This window comes from Colletotrichum siamense (assembly GCF_013390195.1).
Source record: "Colletotrichum siamense strain Cg363 chromosome Unknown KSG_Cg363_contig06, whole genome shotgun sequence".
Classification (NCBI taxonomy): Eukaryota; Fungi; Ascomycota; class Sordariomycetes; order Glomerellales; family Glomerellaceae; genus Colletotrichum; species Colletotrichum siamense.
In genome coordinates this window covers 569,697-594,040 of record NW_023501019.1, presented here as the reverse complement: position 1 = coordinate 594,040, position 24,344 = coordinate 569,697, and the positions used below count along the sequence as shown (strand labels likewise).

The window sequence follows — 24,344 nt, the reverse complement described above, 5'->3', positions numbered from 1 at the left end:
TAATAACTAGTGAAGACATCGTTATAAAAGCCAGTGTCAGAATGTGTTTGCCTGTCCCACGACAAAGCCAATTAAAGTGTTGTGATCGGGCTGTCTGAAGGATGCCGATGTTGGTTATAGAGTTGGTGACTCCGTTTCCATAACGAAAGGAAGTCCGCCAGACCGAATTCGCATTGCGAATTCTTCAGGTTTGTCGTGTACTTATTCTTTCCGTAAAAACTGTATGAACAAGCCCCGGTGACTAACAGCGTTTCTGGTGAAGTCTGCTTCGGTTCGAAGTCGATTGGCACAATTCTCCGATCTCAGAATTCAGCTAGAATTTCTTGCCTCTTGGTTTCTAAAGGTGTGGGTGGCTCTTTCTATTTCCTTGGCCATTGGCCAGACTCTGGAACAGAAACAAGGCATATTTATGCTCATGACATAGCGTCAGGACTCTACGTGTCTTGAGAACCATCAACGCCTGCTGTCCTCACCCATGTCAAACGACCAGCTATCCTATCTGCCTAGATACAACGCAAGCAGAAGCTGCTGAGACGTGATGAAAGCCCGCAACGAAAACAAAGTGCTTCAGATCGAAAATTGATATAAGTAAGAAATGCCAAAGCTTCACTTAGAATATTCAGCAATCGCGTTGAACCTAGCCCTCAACAAATCATGATTCTACTTGAAGGCTGGTTCGCTAGAAGCTAACCTGTGCTCAGGAAACCAAGGCGTCGAGCTAGCCAGAACCAGAGATTCGTATGGCTCTCATGTTGTACGCAGCTTGGTGTCTGGGTAGGCACAGCCGAATAACCCATGGAAGATGATACAAACCAGGCGAGAACCCCTCAAACGCCAATTGCGACCAATGTGTTCTTAATTACCATTCAAACATGAAACTTGACTCATGCCACTTAAGCTCCTTTGCCACCGGACAGCTTAAAGAAATGGCGTCATTGTACATTTGAGTTGTTCCTGGGCAACAAATTAAGACGTTCCCGAAAGTCATTAATATACTATCACGGTTACCATGCTGTCTGGCAGCGCCTGACACCCCTATTAAACACCAAATCACTCAGGATAGTTACCTCTCCCGCCGAATGTTGCGTTGAAGAAGACACTGGTTTGTTGCTTTGGGCTCGAGCATTGATACGGTCGTTAAGTCAATGAGTGTTCACGCCTCGGATCTGAACTTTCAGGCCACACTCCTCCAGGCACCTGTCCCCTGTATGGAGTCTTGAGGTTATTCAGGCTGAATAACTCATGACTGATCCCGAAGAAAAGCTATCAAGACTACAGTATGCTGAGGCGCGTGCCTCGTGGATCTGGTGGATAGATCCAGGTGTCAAAACAGGACACTTCTCGTGGACGCTCGATAACCTGAATTTACACTATTGTGGTGTAGATGAAAGAATCAATCTGCTTGTGTACTTATATCAGAAGCTGCGTCGAGACTCGAGGCCAAGGGCGCCCACAGCGAGTAAACGACCCCATCCTGCAGCCCCACAAGAGTTCAAACTGCCTGGGTCCACAATCGAGCGAGCGAAATTGTGTGCATGCGAGCGAGCGAGCGAGAGCAATTCTCCTTCTATTCAAGATTGAAACTACGATGCTATGCCCCAACAAGGGTAAGGTCCTCAAGATTTCATAAACGCCCGCGCCGAGAAAATGCTTTCCAGTCCCCATCTAATCCCTTTTTAACACCCCAAGTCAAAGCAACAAGCGGCGTGATTTCATCATGTGGTGTCTTGTTGTCTTCATTTTAGATAAGAACCCGCCCGCCCCTCGCGTCTCTAGCGTAAACGTTTCAAAAAGGAAAGCGGTTCGCACCCAATTCCGAAAAGGATTCCCAGTTCTTTCGTGCCCGCCTATATTCTACTTTATACCCGTTGTGTGTATCCATCTTTCAGAAATACCCGCAAGAAAAATGCTGTTGTGAAGTGGTCATGGTGGTTTTAGACGACGTGCTTGACGCCGTTGGTGAGCTTGGAGGCGGCGAGCTGCTCCTTGATGACCTCGTCAAGGCAGCCGGCGGCGGCGGCAATGAAGCCGAGGTAAGGTCTCTGGGATGGGTGTCAGCGGCGACGGTACAAAAGGTCAGGGGAAAGGTGATCTTACGCTGGGGTTGAGGACCTTGGACTGGTACTCGGCGTGGAACTGGGTTCCGACGAAGTAAGGGTGCTCCTTGAGCTCAAAGATCTCCATGCGCTCGCCCGTCTCGTCCTTGCCGACGAAGTTGAGACCGGCCTCCTGCAGCTTCTCAACGTGGGCGGGGTTGGCCTCGTAGCGGTGGCGGTGTCTCTCCTCCACGGACTGGGCCTCGCCGTACAGCTTGCGCAGCTTGGACCACTCGCTGCCGGGCTGGAACTCGGTGGGACGGAGACCGAGACGCATAGTACCGCCGAGGTTGTTGCGGTTCAGCTCGGGCATGTAGATGACAACCTTCTCGGTGGCCTCGCCGTTAAACTCTTCGGAGGTGGCATTGGCGAGGTTGAGGAAGTCGCGGGCGTACTGGATGATGGCGGTCTGGAAGCCGAGGCAGACACCAAGGAAGGGGGTGCCGTTCTCACGGGCCCACTTGGAAACTGCCATCATACCTTCAGTGCCTCTCGTGCCGAAACCGCCGGGGACGATGATGCCGGAGGCGGTGCAGACGGAGTGCCAGGCCTTGTGGTACTGGGCCTGGTCCTCAGACTTGGCCTTGGGCTCGAGGTGCTCGGCGTCAACCCAGATGATGTTGAGCTTTTTGCGGAGGTGCATTGAGGAGTGCTCGAGGGCCTTGACGACGGAGAGGTAGGCGTCCTGGGACTGAACGTACTTGCCGACAAGGGCAATGTTCAGCTCACCCTCGTAGGGGCGGCTGACGACAGACGCCCAGGTCTTCCACAGGGCGGCGCCCTGCTCGATACGGTCCTGGGAAATGTGGAGAGCGTCGAGGTTGACGGCCTTGCGGAGCCAGGGAATCAGGCCCTGCTCGCTCAGGAGGAGGGGAACCTGGTAGATGGTGGGCATGTCACGGACCACCAGAACCTGGGGGACGTCGACCTGGCAGAGGAGAGCGATCTTGCGGATGGTGGGCTCCATGAGGGGCTGTTCGCACCTGCAGGCAATCTGAACGAATTAGCGAGGCGGCGATTTGGAGGCAGGAGGCAAAATACCATATCGGGAACGAGACCGTAACTGCGGACCGTCTTGACTGCATGCTGTGTGGGCTTCGTCTTCTGCTCGCCGTGGATGGTGGGCACGTAGGAGACGTGGATCTGGATGAAGTTGCCGCTTCCGGCTCTGTGGCGCACTATCGCGGGTTAGAAATAGTCATAGAGAAGAAGCTTGACGGGTACAAACATTGAGTCAATGCCTCGACGTAGGGCATCTGGTTTGTTGTTAGTGGATGCCGCTTGGCAAAATGCGTGGTGCAAGACATACGCTCTCGATATCACCAACAGTTCCTCTGTAGAGTTCAGTCAGCCTTATACTTCAAATTGCCAAGGCACAAGTTTGTTTGAAGACAACGACTTGGCCTCAAGTACCCCTGGAAAGCAGACTGAAGACTCACCCAAGCTCAATAATGCAGACGTCAGGCTCCTCACCCGAGTCATCGGTAGGAATCTTCGCCACGCGCTCAATCCAGTCCTGGATAGCATCGGTGACGTGGGGGACGCTGGCCCAGTGTCAGCTACCGCTCAAGGCCCGCCAAGCAACCTCCTCAAACGTACACCTGAACCGTCTTTCCGAGGTAGTCGCCGCGGCGCTCCTTCTCGATGACGTGACGGTACACCTTGCCGGTGGTGATGTTGTGCTCGCCCGTGAGGCGGATGGCCAGGTAGCGCTCGTAGTTGCCCAGGTCTGTGTTGCGAGCACCGGAGTCAGACTTGCTGTTATGATATGGCGGCTGCCCCCTGAAAAGGGGAGAAACTGTCGCTCCTCTGAAGAAGGTCACCTACCGAGATCTACCTCCATGCCATCTTGCAGCTGGTCCAAGTCAGCATTTCCGTCATGAGTTGAGGTTGTGCCTGTCCCGGTCCATTGGTCTCATTGGTGTGAGTGAGGGGCACTTGCACCCATGCATGGCGGGACATGGCATTGAATTGGGCTGCTAATACGAACCACGAAACATTCACCATGCTCGGCGGGAGCCATGAGACCGGCATCGACCTGCAAGTCATCGTCAGCAAAGTCAGGTTTCACACAGATGGTGGGGCACGAGGGAAAGTTCACTCACCGACAGATAAGGGTCGATCTTGATGCTAGTCACCCTCAATCCAAGGGTCTTCAGGAGCTATTCATCGACAGTCAGCATTTCTGTCCTATTCTTCTGTTCTAACCACAAGCCGGCAATCCTCCCGGCCCAGCCAGCATCGCCAACCACAAGACTCAAAAACTCACAAGACCCGTGGACGAGGCGATGATGCCCTTGCCCACTCCGGAGATGACACCGCCTGAGACGAGAACGTAACGCATGGTGGCTCTGTTGGGGGTTGAATTGTCCAAACAAAAATCAGTAAAGATGTCCTCGGCGGTTCGGCTTGCGTTTCGTTTGGGGTCGTTCGGCGGTTGCTCTCGCGGCTTGACTATGGAGGGGGAGGGGAGGGAAGAAAGAGAGTCAAGACAAAGGCGGGACGCGAACGCGGTCGGAGGTAAAGAAATTTTTGGTTATCGATAAGCGATTCAACGCATAACAGGAGGGGACGAGGAACGGGGAAGGAGCCCACCACCACTGCAAAACAGTGCCACAGGGCGCAACTGCCCGGGGTGGGACCCCGCGGCGGACGGCGGGCAGCTGAGGGCGCTTTGCAGCAGGGGTTTTTGCAGGGCGACTGCCATCAGTTACGGCAGGGGGTGGTCCGTGTTTTCGCGTAAAGTGCATCACGTGGCTTGATGGTCTGTTCACCGACGTGTTCACCGAGACGGCTTCATTGTGTGTGTGTTGTTGTTTTGGGCAACGACAGCAGCATGATCACCATCATTATCTGCTTAGTGAAGAAACATTTCAGGCCAGCTTTGGGTGTCAGGCTAAGCATGAAACTATCAGTCTGGAGTTGCAGCCTTTGGGGAATTGGAAGTATCAGCAACGTCCCTTTCTAACTCCACGATGCATTAATTACCTGGGCGACTACCTTAATGGGGTTCCTAGATCAAGGAATCAAATCTGAGAACGAGGGCATTTGACGAGAATTCTTGATGTCGACAGTAATTGTAATCAGAAAGACGTGATAAGCTGCGGATCTCGATGTCATGAGCGTGGTTCTTGAGGACGATCTCATAAAAACCATGGTCTCAGGAGCGGCCGATGTCGAACAAGCTGCATGTAATTTCAGTCATTGGCGGTGGAACAGTCAGCCGCGAAGAAGAGCTACAGAATAGTCATCACATGACCTCAAGTTACATGCTACCGTTGCCATGGAATTATTTCCCTGGTGAAAGCAACGTACAACATAAACATCATTGGATAATGCAGGGTAGGAGCCAACAAACCCACCACAGCTTAGAATGAGCGACCAGTGATACGGATGACGTGCTTAAAGTGATAGAACATATCCATCAAGCACAATCGTCACTGCTTCCCAATGCTTGTGACTGAGACAGGGGAAGGGGAATAAATCATCAACAGACATCGGGCATCCAGGTTGATGGCGCCGTACAAGGTCTGTGCCCCCGCTCCACTGCTTCTATGGGGCCCGAGGTTTGCGCTAGACGACGGTGCACTGGATGTTCCCTCCATTCCGCTAATAAAACCCGCCCAGCCAGCCCAGTGCAGATTCACTGAACCGTCACAGGGCGGGCGTGCAGGGCGGGCAGACAGGGAACATTGACATAAGCCTAAGCCAAAATGGAGGTGGGGGATTGGACTGACTGGGAAGGGGCATGCCGCCTGCAGGAGGCAGGTCCGAAGATCTCCAAAAGGTAGGTACGACTCGACGAACTCTGCCCAAGATTTCCAATTGCTTTTTTTTCGTCTGTCTCGATGGCACGCCAATGTTGCAAGGTCTAGAGGAGAGGCTCGCGGCCAAACTCACTTTCGGTATCTTCTCCACACCAAGCCTGGGCCTTCATGAGACGGTTCATTTCGTCGCAGCGTCCTGTCAAGCGCCCTTGATTTTGCATCTCGGACAATCAGAGAGCGGCAGGTTTCATCCGCCGAGAGATGCTTGTGGTTGTGTTGCTGGATATCCAAGATCGACCGTCTCGTGCTCTCCGTTGGTCGGGTTCAAGTCGACGCATCCTTACCACACAACAGAATCACACTTTGAAAATCTCCCGGAAACTTTGCTCATGACAGGATTAGCGACGCCAACGAACATGGCTGCGGCAGCCTGGGGTCACGGTGAGGCCAGGTGGGTCGAGATCGAAGATGGCTGGACGCACAGCGATGGTCAGATTGATTCGGGCCCTTCCCCTTGGCCTGGTCTGCCTCATCTTGGGCAGATCGGCAACCACCAGGAGAGGACCATCACCACCGCTGTGTTTCAGGGAGTGCTCGGAATGTCCTAACCATGACTTTCATGCTAGCAAAGCTCTTTCGAACAGCTGGCCTGGAAGCATATCGTGCCACTGTCGCTGTGCTGTCAATTCTGGGTCAAAACAGAGGGCGAGAGGGGTCGTCAGACTGGGTGAGAAGGTGGGAGGTCCGGCATCTTGGGTGCTTGGCCATGGCACCAAAGGTGCAAAGGTGGGGAGCCATAGCATCCATCCAGGCATGCGTCCGAATCGGCTCAAGCGGTGAAGCCAATGCGGAACGGCACAGGAACTCGACGAGCCAAAGGCAAACAGTTATCGTTCACGATGAGGGTCGTACAGGCTCGCGTGGGAGGCGTCGTGGGCAGGGATGGATGGATTTCGATGAATCGAGCTGGGGCGAAAGGCGCAGCAGACGCCGTCAAGTCGCTGCAAGCACAAGACGGCAGTCTGCGACTCTGCGTCTCGTCTCTCGTCCCATCATCTCCCGGATGGGGCCGGTGCTGGGCGTGGTGACATGCACGGATGGAGACAACCTTGGGCTCCCCCGACCACACGGCGAGGGATGGTAATGTAAAATACATTGTGGTGCATGTACTGTGTGTGAGAGATCTGGACAGGATGGATAGCCGAGGAGGTAAAGGATAGGACGGGGCAATCCATGGGAATCCAGGCAGATGAAGGTGTCGAGGCACATCCATTCCACCCACTAAGAAAATGAGACAGGAAAAGGTAAAAGAAAGAGGATGAAAAAAAGCCACCCATCCCGGAGGCGTGACAGACACGGCCGTCCAGCAGACCAACCGACCAGGCGCTCAGCCAGCCAGTTAGCTCCCGACAGGTCAGCCAGCGTGGCAAGACTGTGTGTGCAATTGATCGAACGGCCGGCTTGGAGGGAGGGGCTTCGGTTGATTTGAATTGACTGTGCAAGTTAGATGCTACAAACGGAAGATGGGCGTGAGGCCGAGAATGCTGAATGACACGACGGAGACGACGACCGGAGAAGGCGACGAGATGAGATGAAGCAGGAATTGCTGATGTCGGTCAATGCTGGGGGAGTTCAGGGAGGCAGGCCATGTTTCTCGTAATAAAACGGGGAAAGGGGGCACACGTGGATATTGGTCAAGCCGAAGCGAGAAAGTATGAGACTGGCGATATGACGACCTTGCAGTGGTCAGGCAGTCTGTCAGTCAGTAATTCGAGTCCGAGAGGGTAGCATTGGCAGTGGGAGGCGAAAAAGATGTAAGATAGGAGGCATTGAAGAGAAATAAAGCAAGCAAAAACCGGACGCAGATCGAATGGTGAGGCGTCTATCAAATTGGCTTTGAAATGGGACGGAGAGGTGATTGAGGACGAGGTGCTGTGAGGAGGTGACGGGGACGGGAAGAGGGGCAGCCATGCAATGCCACGCCTCCAGCCAACGCCGGTTCATTCCCTGGCAGAGCAAGCTGAAGAAAGAGCCAGCCGTCCATGTTCTAAGTGAGTGTGGCAGTCACACAGCAGATTGAACCGGACATCACGATTCTACCTCACCTTACCTTACCTTCCGAGCCTTCCCCTCCCGTCCTCTATTACATTCAGCTATTTCTAACAAGAAGGCACTGAGCAGGAGCAGTCGGTGTATCGTAAGGTAGGTAGGTAATTGGGAAGGAAAGAGCAGCTCATCGAGAGCACCTGCAACCATTGATTGTGTGGCAGCAAAAGATGGGCAGGCACCGGGGCACCGTGAGGCAAGGACAGGCAGGCACTGTAAAGTGCAGGTGGTAAATGGTGGATGGACATGGCCACACAGCACACAGCACAGGCTGGAAGGAGGAGGAGGAGGAGACAGGCAGGTACCTCTTGCCATGTACTTCACATAAATCGCCCAACCTGCCCCCGTTCCTCTCCTCTCTCTCTCACTTTTTTCCCTCACCTTCCTGCCGCCTCTGCTCGTCCTTTTCTCGCTGTTTGTCGTCTTTCGAGCTGCTCTCATCTGCGTTGCTGCGTATTCGCGGCTCTATCTGTCGCCTTCTTTGGATTCCACTGACCTGGAAACGGTACCTCCAACTGGCCCTCACCACCGTTTTCCCACCGTCGGGCACGTATAAGTCACAGGCCGACTTCGATCCGTTCAACACCAAAACCAGCACGATTGAGCCACAAAAATGACCACCATGGCGACAGACGAATCATTCCCGAATTGTACGAGATTCTTCCAGAACTCTCGCATTCCCATGAGCCCGCCGACCCGGAGGGCGCGCAGAGAGGGCAGACTCCCTCCACAAAGGGTCGAAACAGTCCTGGCTGGCTGGCTGGCTGGCTGGGGCCACTCCACGGACGGGGTCGACAAGGGTGTCTGCCGTCTCTGGCCACAGTCTCCATCCCTCAGTTACGGCCACTGGCCAGACCGTCTGCCATCACCTCAAGCCAGTTTGTTACTCCGATCACACGAACAAACAACACAAGAAAATCAACCTGGTGCGAGCCAAATTCACGCCCGATCTCGGCCCAAAAACCCAAGCACCAGAAGGCGCCAAAAAGGGCACCAAAGCAGCGCGAAAGCGCAGGCACGAGCAGAGACACTTCCAGGACCAGCCATGCGGGCCATTACCATCTCCTTGAGGCCTGAGACATGGTCTTTTTCCATAACGGCCAGGGCAGCCAATAGAAGCCTGCCCTCGATACCCATAATACAAAGCCACCAGCAGAGGGCCAGTAGGGAAGTATTAAGGGCTTACGAAGCCTGTGATCTGTCCGGATGCGGTCTTTAGAGGGCCCTCCAGAGCCCTCCTAGCAAACCAGATACCAGCTTTCGCGCCACTTAGCCAGGTACTTATACTACCACTACCTACGTAGGCGACGTTGAAGTAGCTGTGGTGGCTTGGAAAAAGACCATGTCTCAGGCCTCAAGGAGATGACGGGCCCGGCACCGGGCCTAGCCAAACCACGCCAGACATGGGATCCCGCCAACAAATGACGAAACAAACCCTGAGAACAGCCCGGACCCTACCTGTGCCTTTCCACGGTACGATCTGGTTTTTCCATCGAAAAAAGTCCCAGCATTTTACGGCTGTCTTTGTCTCGATTTGAGCCTGCTGGGAGGGGTTGAGACATCTCCCAAGGTCCCCTGGCAGCGTTGACGCTTCTGATGACGTGATTGGCGTCTTTTGGGCTTCATTGGCGGGGCATCCTGCAGCAATCAACCATGGACAACGAACGACAGCGGCAGTCCTCAGATGCAGCTTTTATCGCTTGCACGAGGACAGCCAGAACCGGGCGGCAATACGTCTGTTATGCCCTCGAATTTTCGACTGCTACCAGACACTTTATCACTTGCCCAGCCTCAAGCAGTTTATCCCGACCAAGCCAGGACCCCCCGCTTACACTGATGGTCGTGTCTACCACCCCTGCGGTTGTGATTGGGATTCTCAGGGCCACCATCACATCACGTTGGTCTGTTGGTGTGACGAGCTGCCAACCTCGCATCGCCGCGGTCTGCATCGGATCATTGACACTCAGTCCGATGCCTTGCCTGCCGCTCAACGATATCTTGGCATGAGCTTTGCATACTGGCATCATTCTGTCATACCTCGTACGACGTCAGCCATATCGGATCAACATCTATCGCGACAGTCTCATTTCTTACTCTCCGCCCAGCACGCAGTCGACACCCTTCCCAAACAAACCTTGGCCATGCGAAGGTCTTCTGTTCTCTCTCCGAGCATCGTTGCCCTTGTATATCGTTATCGAACTCAGCACTCACCAAGCGGTGAGCATCTCCTTCAGCAATCTCAGCCGAGTCCGAGGACGGCGCCTTGCTCTTCAAGCGAGTGCTTGAAGCCACCCGTGAGAACAACCGAAGGAGATCATCGTACCTCGGGCATCTTTCTATTTTGCTACATCATTTCCATCTGGCTATGGCGCTCTCTTGCGCAGCCGCATCACTGACTCGCAGATCTCTTGGCTCTATGCCGTTTCGTGGCTTTCTGGTGTTTGCTGCGGGCAGGGGTGAAGAGGAACGACAACGGGGATCGACATGAACTGCGTGGCAGCAACAGACAAGCTGAATGGCCTCTCGGAAACGCCATGGGAGGGGCGGTCACCTGTGACAGAGCATGAGGAATGGACGGTGTCAAACGGCAATACTTCGGGAACGGCAGGGTTATGGTCATGCGTCGGATTCGAGGGTCAGCGAGGAAACGCGACAAATTGAGGGTGAACGTTGGCTCCCGAAAACCTCATTTGGGTCCGGCAACGACATCGTGAAGATTGCCCAACGAGACCAAATGGATGGACACCAATACAGTCGCCCACGACCGAACGCCTGGGAGCACGCAGACGCTGAAGAGGAGCTGGACGGAGCAGGCACACCACTAATATGCTACTGCTAAGGGGTGGAGCCCAATCTGGTAGTGATGGGAGTGGTGTGCTGCATGTCACTAACGGATTATCCATTGCTTCCTATTGCAGTGCTAACACTCGCAGCTCATTGGCCGTCGGCTTCTTCCGGCTCTCGGCTACACGAGGTCCAAGCGAGTCTAACCAGAAACAGCCAGGTGGCGCGTCTGGGAGCATTTTCGCGGAGCAGGCTCTGAAACCAATCAAGCGGCAGGATCAGGGACAGAGGGCGATTTTGGCGAGTCGTTCCCAGCAGCAAGAAAGACTCGCCCGATTCCCGTTCATCCACCGGCACCCTCCCCCAAACCCGACTCCAGATCCAGCTGCAGCAGCGCGCACATTGAGCGCGATTCCTGCGTTGCGTTTTGAGAGACTTTCCACTCACTCTACGGATACCTTACCTAGCCTTAGGTAAGACCAAGCCGGACCACCCTTCGTTCAGCCTCTCTGATTGCCTATTGCTGGCCGGTCCCCATCGGTCTGCCCTTTCTCTGTCCGCTGTTCGTTTCGTTGTTGCTCCTGTTCCGTCCTGTCCAGCTGCCCCGACCCGAGCAGCTCCTGCCTCCCTCCCGCCGCCGCCCCGAAAGTCGTACCCTTTTTTTCAATCCTCGCACCCCCATCCCGATCACCCCCGGGCCGCCGATAAAGTTGTAAGTTCTATTCTAATTATCTCGTGAGCTGCTTTTGATGATGCCGCGCCGTCTTTTGATGGCTGGTGGCTGGTGAAGTTGATGCTTGCTATTGTGGATGCGCGACGTTCGCGATTGCTGCACTGCAGGCAGGCATTTGCTTCATCACCCACTTGCCTGCCATATCCTTCCTTATTTCTCTCTGCACTCTTTTCCCCATCCCCAAATAAGCAGGTAGTCTGTCGCATTGGGACGACAGGAAAGGAAACAAAACGTTTCCCGGCGAGACGACGCGAGTCGCTGGCGTTGGCAAACCTCGATGGTGCCTGCCTTGGCCTGTGTCGCGCTCTTTCTTGGGTGCCCTGTCTCTCCTTCCTTTATTTCCCCTACGTTTTTTTTTTTTTTTTTTTTTTTTTTTTTTTCTCTCTTACTCGACGCCTTCCTTCCCTCGCTGCCCACTCCTGCCGCCGCCTGCTCAACTCACTCGCGCCTTCCCCCCCGTCGTCGCTCCCCCGAAGGCAAGTGCAAGGCCCAGGCACACAGCCCGGTCCTCCTCCTTGCCCCAAGCCCGACGGCTGCCACCAGCCCGCCCCAGCACAGAGCACTCCAGCCAAAAGCGGCCGCTCCACTGCTGATTTCCCACACACACCCGCTACTCGTTCGCTCGCTCCCCCCAGCACAACGCACCACGCTCCAAGGCCACCACGTCCACGTCCACCACACACAACCGCGACGCGCGCGACCAAGTCTGCATCGCGACAGAGCCTACTGCCGTGCCACTTCCCATCACGATCATCCGTTGCTCCATCTCAATGGACCTTGGCCTATTGAGTCCTTGTCGCTGACTTTCCAAGTAATCGCTCGATGGGTCGCGAAAGCCGACCACAGCCATGAGCACCTGGATGAACGAAGCCGCGGTCCCCAACCATAATGGCAACGGCTTCCCTCACATGAACGATCCTAATGCCGCCGGAGCCATGATGGATCCCTCTGCCTTCATGGGCAACCCGGCCCATTTCAACCCGGCCCAGTTCGCCAATCCCCAGCAGGCGCAGCAAGCCCAGCAGCACCAGGCCCAGCAACAGCAGCAGCAGATGGCTGCCATGCAAAATGGCCAGATGCGCAACGCTTCGCCATCGTCTTTCCAGAATCCCGCCTATCAAACAAACCAAGTGATCCCCTCGAAACGACCCCGTCCTCGCGAAGACAGCCTCGCCGGCTCACCGCGACAAAATCCGGGCATGCTGCCGACGTCGCGCTCCGAGACGCCCCAAACCTTCCCCGGTTATCAAGGCGCCATGTCTCAACAAGGTCAAAGTCAGCCATCGCCGTATCCTCATCTCCAGAATGGCTCCGCGAATGCGACGCCATCCCCGATAATGGCAAACCAGTTGAGGCCCGGTAGCGTTCCTCAAAGGGTCGCGACCGCGTCACCTCATCCATTCTCGCCCGGCGCGCAACAGTTTGCTCCCCAAGCATCGCCGAATCCATCCGAACATGGTACGCCTCAACCGAATCACTACATGCAGAACCCGAACATGCCTCCGGGCTTCAATCCCAACTTCACGCCGACGCAACAGTCCCCGGCGAGACCCTCTCCTAATCCGAACGCGATGGCAGGAGGGATGATGCCCCAGCAAATGGGACAGATGCCACAACACATGGGACAGATGCCGAATCAGATGCTGCCGCCCAACATGCAGCCACGAAATGCGATGGAACAGCAACAAATGGCCGCGTACCAGGCCCGTCTTCAAAAACAGTTACAGCAAGGCAATATCCAGGGCATGCAAAATATGCAGAATATGCAGAACATGCAAAACATGCAGAATATGCAGATGGCGGCTCAGATGCAGGCCCAGAGCATGGCTCAGGGTCGTGGCATGATGCCCAAGCAGCCTATGCCAATGCCGAACGGCCAGATGCCCCCAGGCGCGATGCGTCCCCAGCAGCAACCGCAGCAGCAGCGCCCGATGCCCCGAACCGACCCCGACCAGTTTATGAAGAGTCTCACAACGTTCATGACGGCTAAAGGCCTTCAGTTTGACCCGAACCCTGCCATCGGAAACCGTCCGGTTAGTTTGTTGACGCTTTTCCAAGCTGTTCAAGCCAAAGGTGGATATAAACCTACCACTGCTGGCAACCAATGGCCAAATGTCTCCAATCAAATCGGATTTCACCCCGGACAAATACCTCAGGCGCCTCACATGATGAAGGAGATTTACGAAAGGAACTTGCTGAGGTTTGAAGAGGCTTGGCATGCTCAGACAAATAGGCAACGTATGATGCAACAACAGCAGCAGGGCATGCCCAACCAGCCCATGCCTGGTCAGCAACCTCAGGGAACTCCAACCAAGCAGATGTCTCCCCAAGGCCAGATGCCCCAGCAACAGATGATGCCGCAAGGCCAGCCGAACATGCCTCCGCAAGCCCAGACTCCCGTTAAGCAAGGGTCGTTCAGTGGTCAGCCTCCTGCTGTGAATGGTTTCCAGACTCCTCAACCGCCAGGACAACAGACACCAGCAAACGTGCCGCCAGGCCATGCGCGTAACAGCCTGTCGCGAAGCGTCGAGCCGACGCCTGGTCATCCCAACTTCCCCGCAGCGTCTCCCGCCTCCGTAAAGGGCGGTGGTATGCCGATGCCCGCCCCTCCCGTTATGGAACAGAACCCAATGGCTGCTTCGATCAAGCCCCGCATGCTGCGTCTCGCTCAAGAATCCGACGAGTACACTCCAAGCGCCCGACCGTTGGAGGCTTATGGTGGGATCAACGTTCGCGCTTTCGATCTGAAGGGGTTAGAGCTCCAGGCGTTGAAACCCGATATTCCGCCGCCATATGAGCTTGGCTATGTGGACTTGCACGCCCTTACCCGCAGCTTGGAGTCTGGTATCCACGGTGAGGTTCGCCTCGCATTGGACACCTTGGCAACGGTGACGGCAACCCAACATCAGGCCCTGCATATCCATCTGAAGTACTGCGAGGAGCTTATTGAGGCTTTGCTAGAGTGTGCGGAGGAACAGTTGGATTTTCTGGTGGAAAACACGGAAGAGTCGTCATCGGATATCCAGCTTACACCGTACGAGGACGTTGCACGTGCATGCTGGACCGAGAAGATGGGTGTCAAGGAGTTGCCGAAGTTCGGGTCGCCAGAGTACGAGCTTGACCGAGCCGTTGATCGTTTCTCGTGTGTCATCACGATTCTTCGTAATCTATCCTTCCCGGAGGCTGCCAACGAGAATCACATGGTGCTTGGCGACGAGCTCGTCATCAAATTCCTGTGCGCCACCATTCGATACTTGGGCACGCGCAGCATGCTTTTCCGAACGAACGCAAACACTCTCGAGTTCATGAAGGATGCCATCATCCTGCTGTCCAACATCGCGGGTGCGGTCGAGATTCCCGGTCGCGAACAAGCTCTGTGCTTGCTGCATTTCCTTCTGGCCTTCGCTCCCGCACCTGGCCCGACGGTGGTAGAAGATAAGATGTACTTCCCTCCTTACCAGCCTGGTGTCCACACCTACACCTTCCACGCCGTGGATGCGTTGGCCAGGTTCCTGGCAAGAGATGAGCCGAATCGCACGCATTACAAGACGATTTTTGCGATGGACGCTAGTAGCAATCCACCATTCGACCTACTGACACGGGCATTTGCGCTTTCGACGACCGTCATCCCCATCCAGACACCTGAGTCTGCTGTGGCACATGTGGAGGCCCCGGAAAAGTTTTTCAGACTGATCGAGGACCGCAAGCCCTGGCTCATGCAGGGTCTTCTGGCTGCCGATATTATCGCATCCCTTGCCCCGGGTCACGAGACGGGTATCGCGAAGGCCTGGCTCACAAGCGGAAATGGATTCGCACAGAGCTTGTACCACTTTGTGCAGGTACTCGGCGCCCAGTTCGAGCAGCCATGGCAGACGCGAAACGGCCAAGGCGATCCCGCTGGTCGAGATAACGGGCTGGTATACATTGCCACCTGCGGCATTTCAACGCTGCGGCGGTTGGCCGAAAAGGCTCGGGACCCTAACGACCCCAAGTCTAGCCTTCCTGCCGACGCGTTGCCGTCAGAGGAGTCCGTCTTCAAGATGATGCTCATGCGGTCACCCGAGTGGACCAAGGATGGTGTGATCAAGAACCTATCGGCGTACGCAGCGTTGGATTGATAGACTTTCTGGTGTTACGACTTTTAGGATTGTGCATGGCATAGAAACGGAGTCGGGGAGTGCGTTTTGTTTGGGGGAGCATCACTGATACCAGATGGACCCTGAGTGGGAGGGTTTATCCAAGCCTTGTGTTGCCATGGGCAGGCACACATCCTGCGGTGGTGTGGATCGTGTATAAGAGTGTAACTAAAAAAAGAGAAGGAATTTGATGGGAGTTTATTGGGGGCTTGGAGCGAGGATGCTTGACGGGAGCCATTCTTTCATAGGTGTACAAATGACGCGACAATGCAAGAATACCTCCACTATTGTCACATTGTGAGACTACCTGACGAGATCCAATACTCTTCATGAACGCATGTAGTCATACGGTTGTGGGATATTTTATCATGAATTCCCTCTCCCGCCTGAGTGGGTTATAATACATTTGGCCTGCAGTCTAGCTCACTATGGTGCTTCACGGCCCAGATGTGCCAGCAACGACCCAGCCTTTATTGCTTTTTTGTCTTCCGCCAGTATGCTACAACGATTGATATACAAGCTGCAGCGCAGCCTCGTCACGCCAATCTCAGGTCTCATGCCTTGACCTCTGTCGGTGTCGTCTTGGCGATCTTCGGGTTGCCGAATGTGGTTGCGAGAAACTCCTTGATTTCTGTCGTGTGATGGCCCTGGTATGCAAGTTAGCTCATGACCCATGTTTTCAGAATTTCACCACGGCGATTGGGATCTACGGACCTTGATCTCAACATGCTGTGTTACGGGGTTGATTCTGAAGTTCTCCTTAGGGACCTTGAGCGCTGCGGACACGTCTGTGATCAGGGCCTTGCGGTCGCCCTCGATCTTCTTGATAACTGTGCGCTTGCTGGAACCGGCGGCCTTGTCGTCCCTGTAGACGGGGAAGGAGTTGGATGCCGTCAGGTTGATCAGGTACGGTTTTGAGACGGGTGTCGCTGTGGAGGAGAATCGGACGGTGGGGAGGATGGCGGATCTGGGGAGGAAGGTGGCTGGCCTGGCGAAGGCCGTTCTGAGAGTTGCGCAGTTCATATTTGCGGCAGGACGAGCGGGTCGGTGCCGGAAGGAGGTTTGTCGTCGTCGTCGTGGAGGGGTCCTTGGCTGGCCGTCGACAACAGCTCCAGCATCAGAGGTTTCCGGCGAAGGGATTCGCGCCGGTTGAAGCTCGGCACAATCCACGTCCCTGGTCCGTGTCCCCCATCCCGCCTTACCTAATCAGGGACCTCACGGGAGGAAGCAGACGCACGGTCCAGGTCTGAGTGAATTAGGCGGCCCGGCAAAACCACGGCACGCCGCAAAACCCCCCACCAATTCTTGCCTTTGGCGAAAATGGCCAAAACTCTTCTGAGCCTGCCCCTCAGCCGGAGAAAACAAATCTGAGCAAAAAATAACGTGCGACTTGCGAAAGGACGGCCGAACCGCGACACCTCCCTCCCCCCGCCTCCGATCACGATCCCGACGACGTCACCCGTCTTCCGCACCGATTTGTCCATCTTCCCTTAACCGAACCCGAAACACCCCTCACAAACAACCTCGCCCATCATGGAGGAAGTCTACGCCGCCCTCGACGGCGAGAGCATCCTGCCCAAGCTCGCGTCCCAGCTGTCCCGCCACCTGGTCTTCCCCCTGATCGAGTTCGAGGCCGGCCGCGCCGAGGAGAAGGGCGACGACGATAAGGCGCGCAAGATCCTCGCCGGCAAGATCAAGCTGCTCGAGGACACCAACATGGCCGACTACGTCGCCCAGCTCTACCAGGACCTCAACGGCGGCAGCGAGCCCCCCGCCGAGTACACCAAGAAGCGCAACGAGGTCATTGCCCAGCTTGAGAAGTACGAGGCCGACACGGCCAAGATCTCGGAGCTTCTGACCCGCGAGGACGTCGTCGGTGCGCTGCGCAGCGACAAGGTTGCCAACTTGGAGTTCCTTAAGAAGGACCACGATGTGAGTTTGTCCCGCGTCCGTCTTTCCCGTTGGAGATCAGCAAGCTGACATACGCTTTTCAGGTCACCATCGAGATGGTCAACGCCCTCTACGAGTTTGGCCAGTTCCAGTTCCGCTGCGGCAACTACGGCGCCGCCGCCGAGCTCCTCTACCAGTTCCGCGTCCTCTCCACCGACAACGACCGCGTCTCCTCGGCCACCTGGGGTAAGCTCGCCTCCGAGATCCTCACGACCAACTGGGACGCCTCCGTCGAGGAGATCCTCAAGGTCAAGGAGGGCATCGACTCCAAGCTCTACAACAACCCGCGCGCGCAGCTCGACCACCGCACCATGCTCGTCCACTGGGCCCTCTTCCCCCTCTTCAACCACGACGGCGCCCGCGAGGCCGTCCTCGACCTCTTCTTCTCCGCCGCCTACATCAACACCATCCAGACCTCGTGCCCCTGGGTCCTGCGCTACCTCATCGCCGCCGTCATCACCGGCCGCTCGCGCTCCCGCAACTCCTCCCTGCACCAGAAGCAGATGAAGGACGTCATCCGCTACGTCCGCCAGGAGGCCTACGAGTACAGCGACCCCATCACCGAGTTCGTCTCGGCGCTGTACGTCGCGCACGACTTCAACGCCGCCCGCGAGGCCCTGCGCAAGGCCGAGGAGGTCTGCCGCGCCGACTTCTTCCTCATGAGCTCCTCCGACGCGTTCGTCGACGCCGCCCGCCACCTCATCTGCGAGAGCTACTGCAAGATCTTCAGCCGCATGAACATCCGCGACCTGTCCGCCAAGCTCGGCCTCAACCCCGACGACGGCGAGAAGTGGATCGTCAACCTCATCCGCGAGACCCGCCTCGACGCCAAGATCGACAGCCAGGAGGGCACCGTCATCATGAACCACCCGCCCAACAACGTCTACCAGCAGGTCATTGAGAAGACCAAGGGCGGCTTCTTCAGGACCCAGGTCCTCACCGCTGCGGTGTCCAAGTCTTGAGAGGCAGGCGTGTGGTTGTGTAAAAAGGATACGGTTGGGATAATGAATGAAACTCTACAAAGGGGGGAGGATATAGGTGGGGGAAGAGAAGAACTACTACGATGCAAACAAAAAGGAAAGGATGCCAGGCCAGGTTCTTCTTCTTCTTTTTTTTAACGATAGACCGCATGCAAAGAAGCCAACCGAGCCCGGCCCGGAGAGGTAGGGGGCAACTAGCTTCATGGATTGAGTAAGGCTGGCTGGTTTCGTGGTTTGAAGCAAAAGATATTTGTCCCCCCCCGAAAGGCTTCTTTTTGCATTGGCACGGCGTTTTCAGGGCAAAAACGGGGTATCTTTTTACTCTTTATCCTAAAGGGGGTCAGCAGCAGCAACGAAGTGGCAGCGGGGAGGCCTAGAGGGAAGATGTTCCCCTCGCCCTTTTGCTGCTTTATTGAAATGTTTACAGTTATGAGATCTCTTGTGCTGGTGATTTGATGTGACTATAAATGTGTGCTATCTACTGGGGACGTGGCCCTGTTTTCAAAACCCCCGGCCGCACAATGGTCCTCGATGGTGTGCGGCGAATTGGATACTTCTGTCTTTCTTGTTGCTGTCGACCCAGCCAGGTTTTGGGATTCCCACGTTCAGCGATGTGTCTCCGGCGCGAGAAAGAGCTCGAGGGGCCTCGGGTCCTGCGTATTTGAAGACGTATACACTGAGATTGATGGGGATGGGGAATGATGATTGACCAGCGCTAGATCGTTCACGTTGCTGTTGACCTGACATTGTGGCTCAGATGCAGAGAAAGGTGCTTCAAACCCATAGACATGTACAATCATCGAGATCAAAATAGCATTTGCTCTCCGATGCCGCCCATCAGACTGAGACTTTGTATCCCGTCCCGCCGTGTGCCTGAGTTCTCTTTGCTGTGGTATAAAACTCAAGCAATCTAGCCTGGGAGATGGTGGTTCGATGCGGCAATGCGACGACGCTATGCTTTGGATGTTAATGAACGGAGGCAGCCAGTTTCGGTGCTGATCTGGTCAGTTTCTCGCACAGTCTGCTGGAAGGTACTTTGCCTATGTGATGCGCTGGGTTGCTCAGCACTTGGGGTTGTGATTACGTGTACTTCGGTGCGAATAAGGTCATGATCTGGTTGGATGAGAAGGCTTCAGATCTTGATGCTGGTTGCGATGATGCCATCATTGAGAGGTCAACGTGTGTGATAGAGATCTCAAAAAGTTGGGGCCTTGGGGCTGGAAAACATCATATGCGGAGATTCCATTCATTCGCTCTCAGATTGCATAGCATGTTGCCTATTGTCATCCCTCTTAAATATTCTCAATATGCCTCAATACAGGACGTGCAGGTTTCCTCCTGAAGCCAAAGGCTGCTTGTGATATAAAACTCTGCGCCTGGGTATATTTCCAACTGCAGAATCAAGGAAATAATAAAGGGAGTATTTGGTGATTCAGCTTATCCCCAGCCGTGGCAAGCTTCAGCTGACGTCAATCGTGAAGCTTGAACCCAGGCTGAAGTCGTTTATCAGGACTCTTGTGGGTGCTGTTCACTAGATCTGTTGCTATTAGGGTATTCGGAAGGAATGTACTGAGAACAGAAGATTGATGATTAGTATGAAGGGTAATGTGGTCTGGGCAATACTTGTGCAGCACGCATCATATCGGTTCATGTGATGATAATCGACCCGTCAAACACCGTGCGTATTGCGTTGATAGCTAGAAAGCGGCAGGATAGCCAAACTTTCTTATATACGAGACACCGATCAGTGTGGGTGTGTAACGACGACCACTCCGCGAGAGATCTACAGCATCAATACGAAATCCTGTGATTTTTTGTGTCCTAGTGATGTGACTATAAAGTGTCTTTGGGAGACGAAACCCATCTCAGCATCAGCCGCAATTCGATAGTAGTAAGAAGTGTGAATTTGCAGAGAACGTGGCATGTTGTCAAGTGGTTCACTATGCGGCAACCCGAATTGCGATGGTCATTGCTTTGCCCCTGAAATGGGGGCCCACCAATCTCAAGTCTGGTTCTGATGTATTCTGGGACGAATGTTTATTCAGCCAGGAAGAGAGATGGCGGACCTTGCTTCTAGTCCTCAAAGTCTTCTTCCTGTCTGACGTTAGCTTGATGCGGGAATTTAGGTGGGAAGTACAGAATCCAGTTTGTGGAGATCAACAACCATGCTTTGAAGTTTCGATTGCAGTAAGACCCCACCCTAAGCAACGAAATCCCCCCACAACTAATAACACGTCACATTGCGCAACCTATATACTACATAACATATATTATCCTAGTTAGCTAGGTTTTTCGCTACTATAACAATTAAAATAAAATCTAAAAAAAATACTATAATACTTTATATACCTAATTATACCCCTAATAACCTCACTAGCACTATTATAGCTATATAAAGTAATTAGCTTATTTTTATAACTATAAGAGAATAAGGGGTATTATATACTACTATCTATAGCTATTTAAAAAGTATTATATTAAAACGTAAATTAAAAGTATATAAATAATACTTAAATATAAAATAAGAGTTAGCTTTAATAACTTAAGTCTTTATATAAAGCTCCCTAAACTTTATACCTAGCTATTAATATATATAAATATTTACTAAATATATCTTTTATACTACTAATAATATATAGCTACTTAAGAAAAAGTAAATAGAAAATTTCTTATACTAAAACTTAGCTATTAAGATATTTAAAGTATAGAAGATTAATACTTAATATATTAAAGATATTACTATTAATAATATTAAGTAGTTTTTTATAATTTTTAACTTTCTAGAAGTTAAAAAGATATTAATAAGCTTTTAATAGAATATAGATAAAATAGGAATTATAGAAAGGATATAGAGGGATAATTTAGTATTAAGATATTCTAAAAAGCTTTTAATATTTATTTAAAGCTCTAAGGATTATACTTAGATATCTATTATTAAGTATATCTTAGTAAATAAGTAAAACTTATCCCTATTTATTATCTTTAAAAGTAAGACTATATAGTAGTAATAGTTCCCTTAGGATCTTATAAACTTCACTTTATAGTATTTTATATTATTAAAGAATAAATAGATATTAAATAGTATAAATATTAAGTAGTTAGAGAAAGTATTCTTATTTAAAATAGCTTTAGAGGCTAAAAGATTATATTCTAAGCGTTTTCTTATTATAGATAGCTATAAAAGCTATATCTCTAATAAGTTTATATAGAAATATTATATTAATAATATTTATTTAGTATACTTATTAGCTTATTTATTATATTTTATATAACTACTAGATATATTAGTCTTTTTATTTCTAAAGAGGTTTTATAGATATTATTTAGAGGAATATAACTATATACTTAACTTAATACTAATTAATAAATAGAACTTCTTCTAATGCTATTTATATACTTATAGTAATACCTTCTAGCTTTATATTATTAAAGTAAGCTAGAAAGTAATAAGTATATAGCTTATTAATATATTAAAGCTATTTATAAATAAGTTCTTCTATACTTTTATAGTAATTAACGTTCTAAAAGCCCCTATATAGCATAAGAAACTAGTAGATATTATAAAAAACCCTAAGAATAATATTATAAAGATATTAAAGTTTTCTATTAATTTACTATAATATAAATAGTTATTTAATAATAATATAAGGGGTAAAATAAAGTTATAGTAATTTTAGCCTAACTTAGTTATCTATATCTTATTTCTAGAGAAAATTAAGAAGTAATTAAACCTTAATAATATAGCTATAGCTAATAACTAGTAAATTATTTATATATTTAAAACTTAAGTTAAAAAATATAAACTAAAATTAAAAAGAAAAGTTAAACTAAAACTAAATAAGTAATTTATAATTATTAAAAATATTTAGAAGAAGTAATAAGAAGTTTAGAACTATCTAATTAAGTTAGAAGTAGTATTAATTAATAGTAATTCTTCTAATAATAAAAAGAGTATAAAATTATATATTATTATTATAGATTAATAGAGATATTTAGCGATATATTAAAATATAATTATTATAGTGAGGGTCTAAATATATGAAAATTGCGTTATTAGTTGTGGGGGGATTTTGTTGCTTGGGGTGGGGTCTTATGAGGTTGTGATGCTTTGCAAGTCAGGGGCTTTTATACCCAGCTAGCTGCGAGTTGAGTCTCTCTGTGATGTATGTAGCGCGGCCTGAGGACCATCATTACGTTGAGAAGTCACGCATAATACAGCTTGAATCAAGCAAATGGCTCGAGAATCCAGTGAGGTTCTATGCTGATGTTGACTCAGACCCTGTCTCAATCAGCCAACCGAGATAGTATTAGATACGCTCAGCCCTGCAGCGAAGAATCTGCTACTTCGGGTATTTGACATGAATATGGCGACGAACATGTTGGACGAGGGGAAGCTTTCACTGTTATGTTTGTAACCACGAGCTGTAGAGTTTCCATGAGAGTTTTCTTGGTTTAGGTGCCCCAGATACTCAGTTCGCCATCAACCCTGTCCCATCTTCAATAAATTCTGTGCATAATATCAATGTCGGCTCTAATTAGCGTCGTTGGCCTGCTTAAATCGTCTTGACATGCCCCAGAGCTGGAAATACAGGTTTATTCGCAGATGAAAAGGTCTGTAGCAATATAAGGCCGGTGTACTGAAGGAGATAGGAAACTTCATCAACCGAAAGATAGTTCCGCTTCCAGGAGATGGTGGGATGGCGACAGTGAGCTGCGGTCATATCCTTGGACATGGATGTGATCTTTTTGTGAGACGTTCTCCTGAGATCCAGAGGCGGGATGAGAACGTTTTCTGTTGTTAAGGGGTATTTCGGGGGTATTTGGGATGGCAAGGCGCGCGGAAGCCAAGGATGACGGCCAGCGGAAGATAATACATCGGACTTGAGTGGATGTGATTCTCTTTATCTGCGACACACACGTTTCCCAAGTTGTAATGACCAGAGTACTATGCGTTAGCAAGTAGGGAGGGTGAGAGAAGCCTCAGCCATCTTTGTGGAGGTTTGTAAGTGAGATCGTGGGAGTCTATTTTGTAAACCGGAAGATGTGCAACGGTCTTGGTATTTTGCGACGACGATGATGGTCCTTTAGGATTGAGGAATTAGTTATCGATCAGGATAAAGGCATGCAGCGAGTTCCATATTGAAGGCACACCGACGCAACGCACAATCTAATTGTTGAACCTACTTGGCCTTTATCAGAACATTGCTGCTACTGAGTTAGGTTGGAGATCCCCATGTCGAGGGCTGGCGTGGGTGGACGCAGTGACATGTACCTGGCCGCCTTCGTTGGCCACTTTCCACTTATTGGGGATAATAACAGCAAACTGACAGAAGTAATGACATGCATTTGAAGAACGTTAGCCAACGCGGTATCTAGAAGCTGTGGAATTGTCGTGAATTAAGGACGCGATATATCATAGAATGCCGCAGACGTCGATCAAGCTTGCTCCAATTGCCGGTCTGGTGTGGAACTCCCATGATGCGTCACTCTGATCCCGAATATATAATTTGCTAGAAAACAGGGATCAGCTTTAGGAAACCTTCAATTTCGAAACTTGAAGCGTGACATTTACTCTACGTATATCTCCTGGGAACATCCTTTTCTGATCCCGGCATATTTGCCACTTGCCCCTTGAACGTAGCCTGCTGGCATCAACCTCATGACCTGAACGGCTTTGGCGGTAACTAGATTACAAGTTCAGCGTCTATAAAGTGGTTGAAGAGTAATGCTCATTCCTTACGAATGGACATGGGCCATGTCCAGGGAGTGACGGTTGCCATGAAAGGAGTGAA

The 24,344-nt window shown here is 51.6% G+C and overlaps 4 protein-coding genes across 4 annotated transcripts; 2 read left to right on the top strand and 2 right to left on the bottom strand.

Annotated features, from left to right (window-relative positions):
- Window positions 1-1,934: 1,934 nt before the first annotated feature.
- Window positions 1,935-4,440, bottom strand: pyr-7 (CTP synthase; the record flags this gene model as incomplete). The annotated part of the gene is made up of 11 exons (XM_036641015.1): window positions 1,935-2,042; window positions 2,098-3,090; window positions 3,138-3,274; window positions 3,325-3,352; window positions 3,406-3,430; window positions 3,536-3,640; window positions 3,696-3,825; window positions 3,924-3,951; window positions 4,087-4,134; window positions 4,202-4,258; window positions 4,366-4,440. 11 exons carry the CDS (start codon window positions 4,438-4,440, stop codon window positions 1,935-1,937), a joined length of 1,734 nt encoding a protein of 577 aa, XP_036492674.1.
- Window positions 4,441-12,334: 7,894 nt separating this feature from the next.
- Window positions 12,335-15,604, top strand: sol1-1 (SWI/SNF chromatin-remodeling complex subunit sol1; the record flags this gene model as incomplete). The annotated part of the gene is made up of 1 exon (XM_036641014.1): window positions 12,335-15,604. One exon carries the CDS (start codon window positions 12,335-12,337, stop codon window positions 15,602-15,604), a length of 3,270 nt encoding a protein of 1,089 aa, XP_036493306.1.
- A 572-nt stretch (window positions 15,605-16,176) lies between these two features.
- CGCS363_v009164 (54S ribosomal protein img2) lies at window positions 16,177-16,645 on the bottom strand (the record flags this gene model as incomplete). Its single annotated transcript, XM_036641013.1, has 2 exons — window positions 16,177-16,269; window positions 16,337-16,645. The coding sequence occupies 2 exons, from the start codon at window positions 16,643-16,645 to the stop codon at window positions 16,177-16,179; spliced, it is 402 nt and encodes a 133-aa protein (XP_036492676.1).
- Window positions 16,646-17,155: 510 nt separating this feature from the next.
- int-6 (Eukaryotic translation initiation factor 3 subunit E) lies at window positions 17,156-18,534 on the top strand (the record flags this gene model as incomplete). The annotated part of the gene is made up of 2 exons (XM_036641012.1): window positions 17,156-17,554; window positions 17,617-18,534. 2 exons carry the CDS (start codon window positions 17,156-17,158, stop codon window positions 18,532-18,534), a joined length of 1,317 nt encoding a protein of 438 aa, XP_036493090.1.
- Between the last annotated feature and the right edge of the window lie 5,810 nt (window positions 18,535-24,344).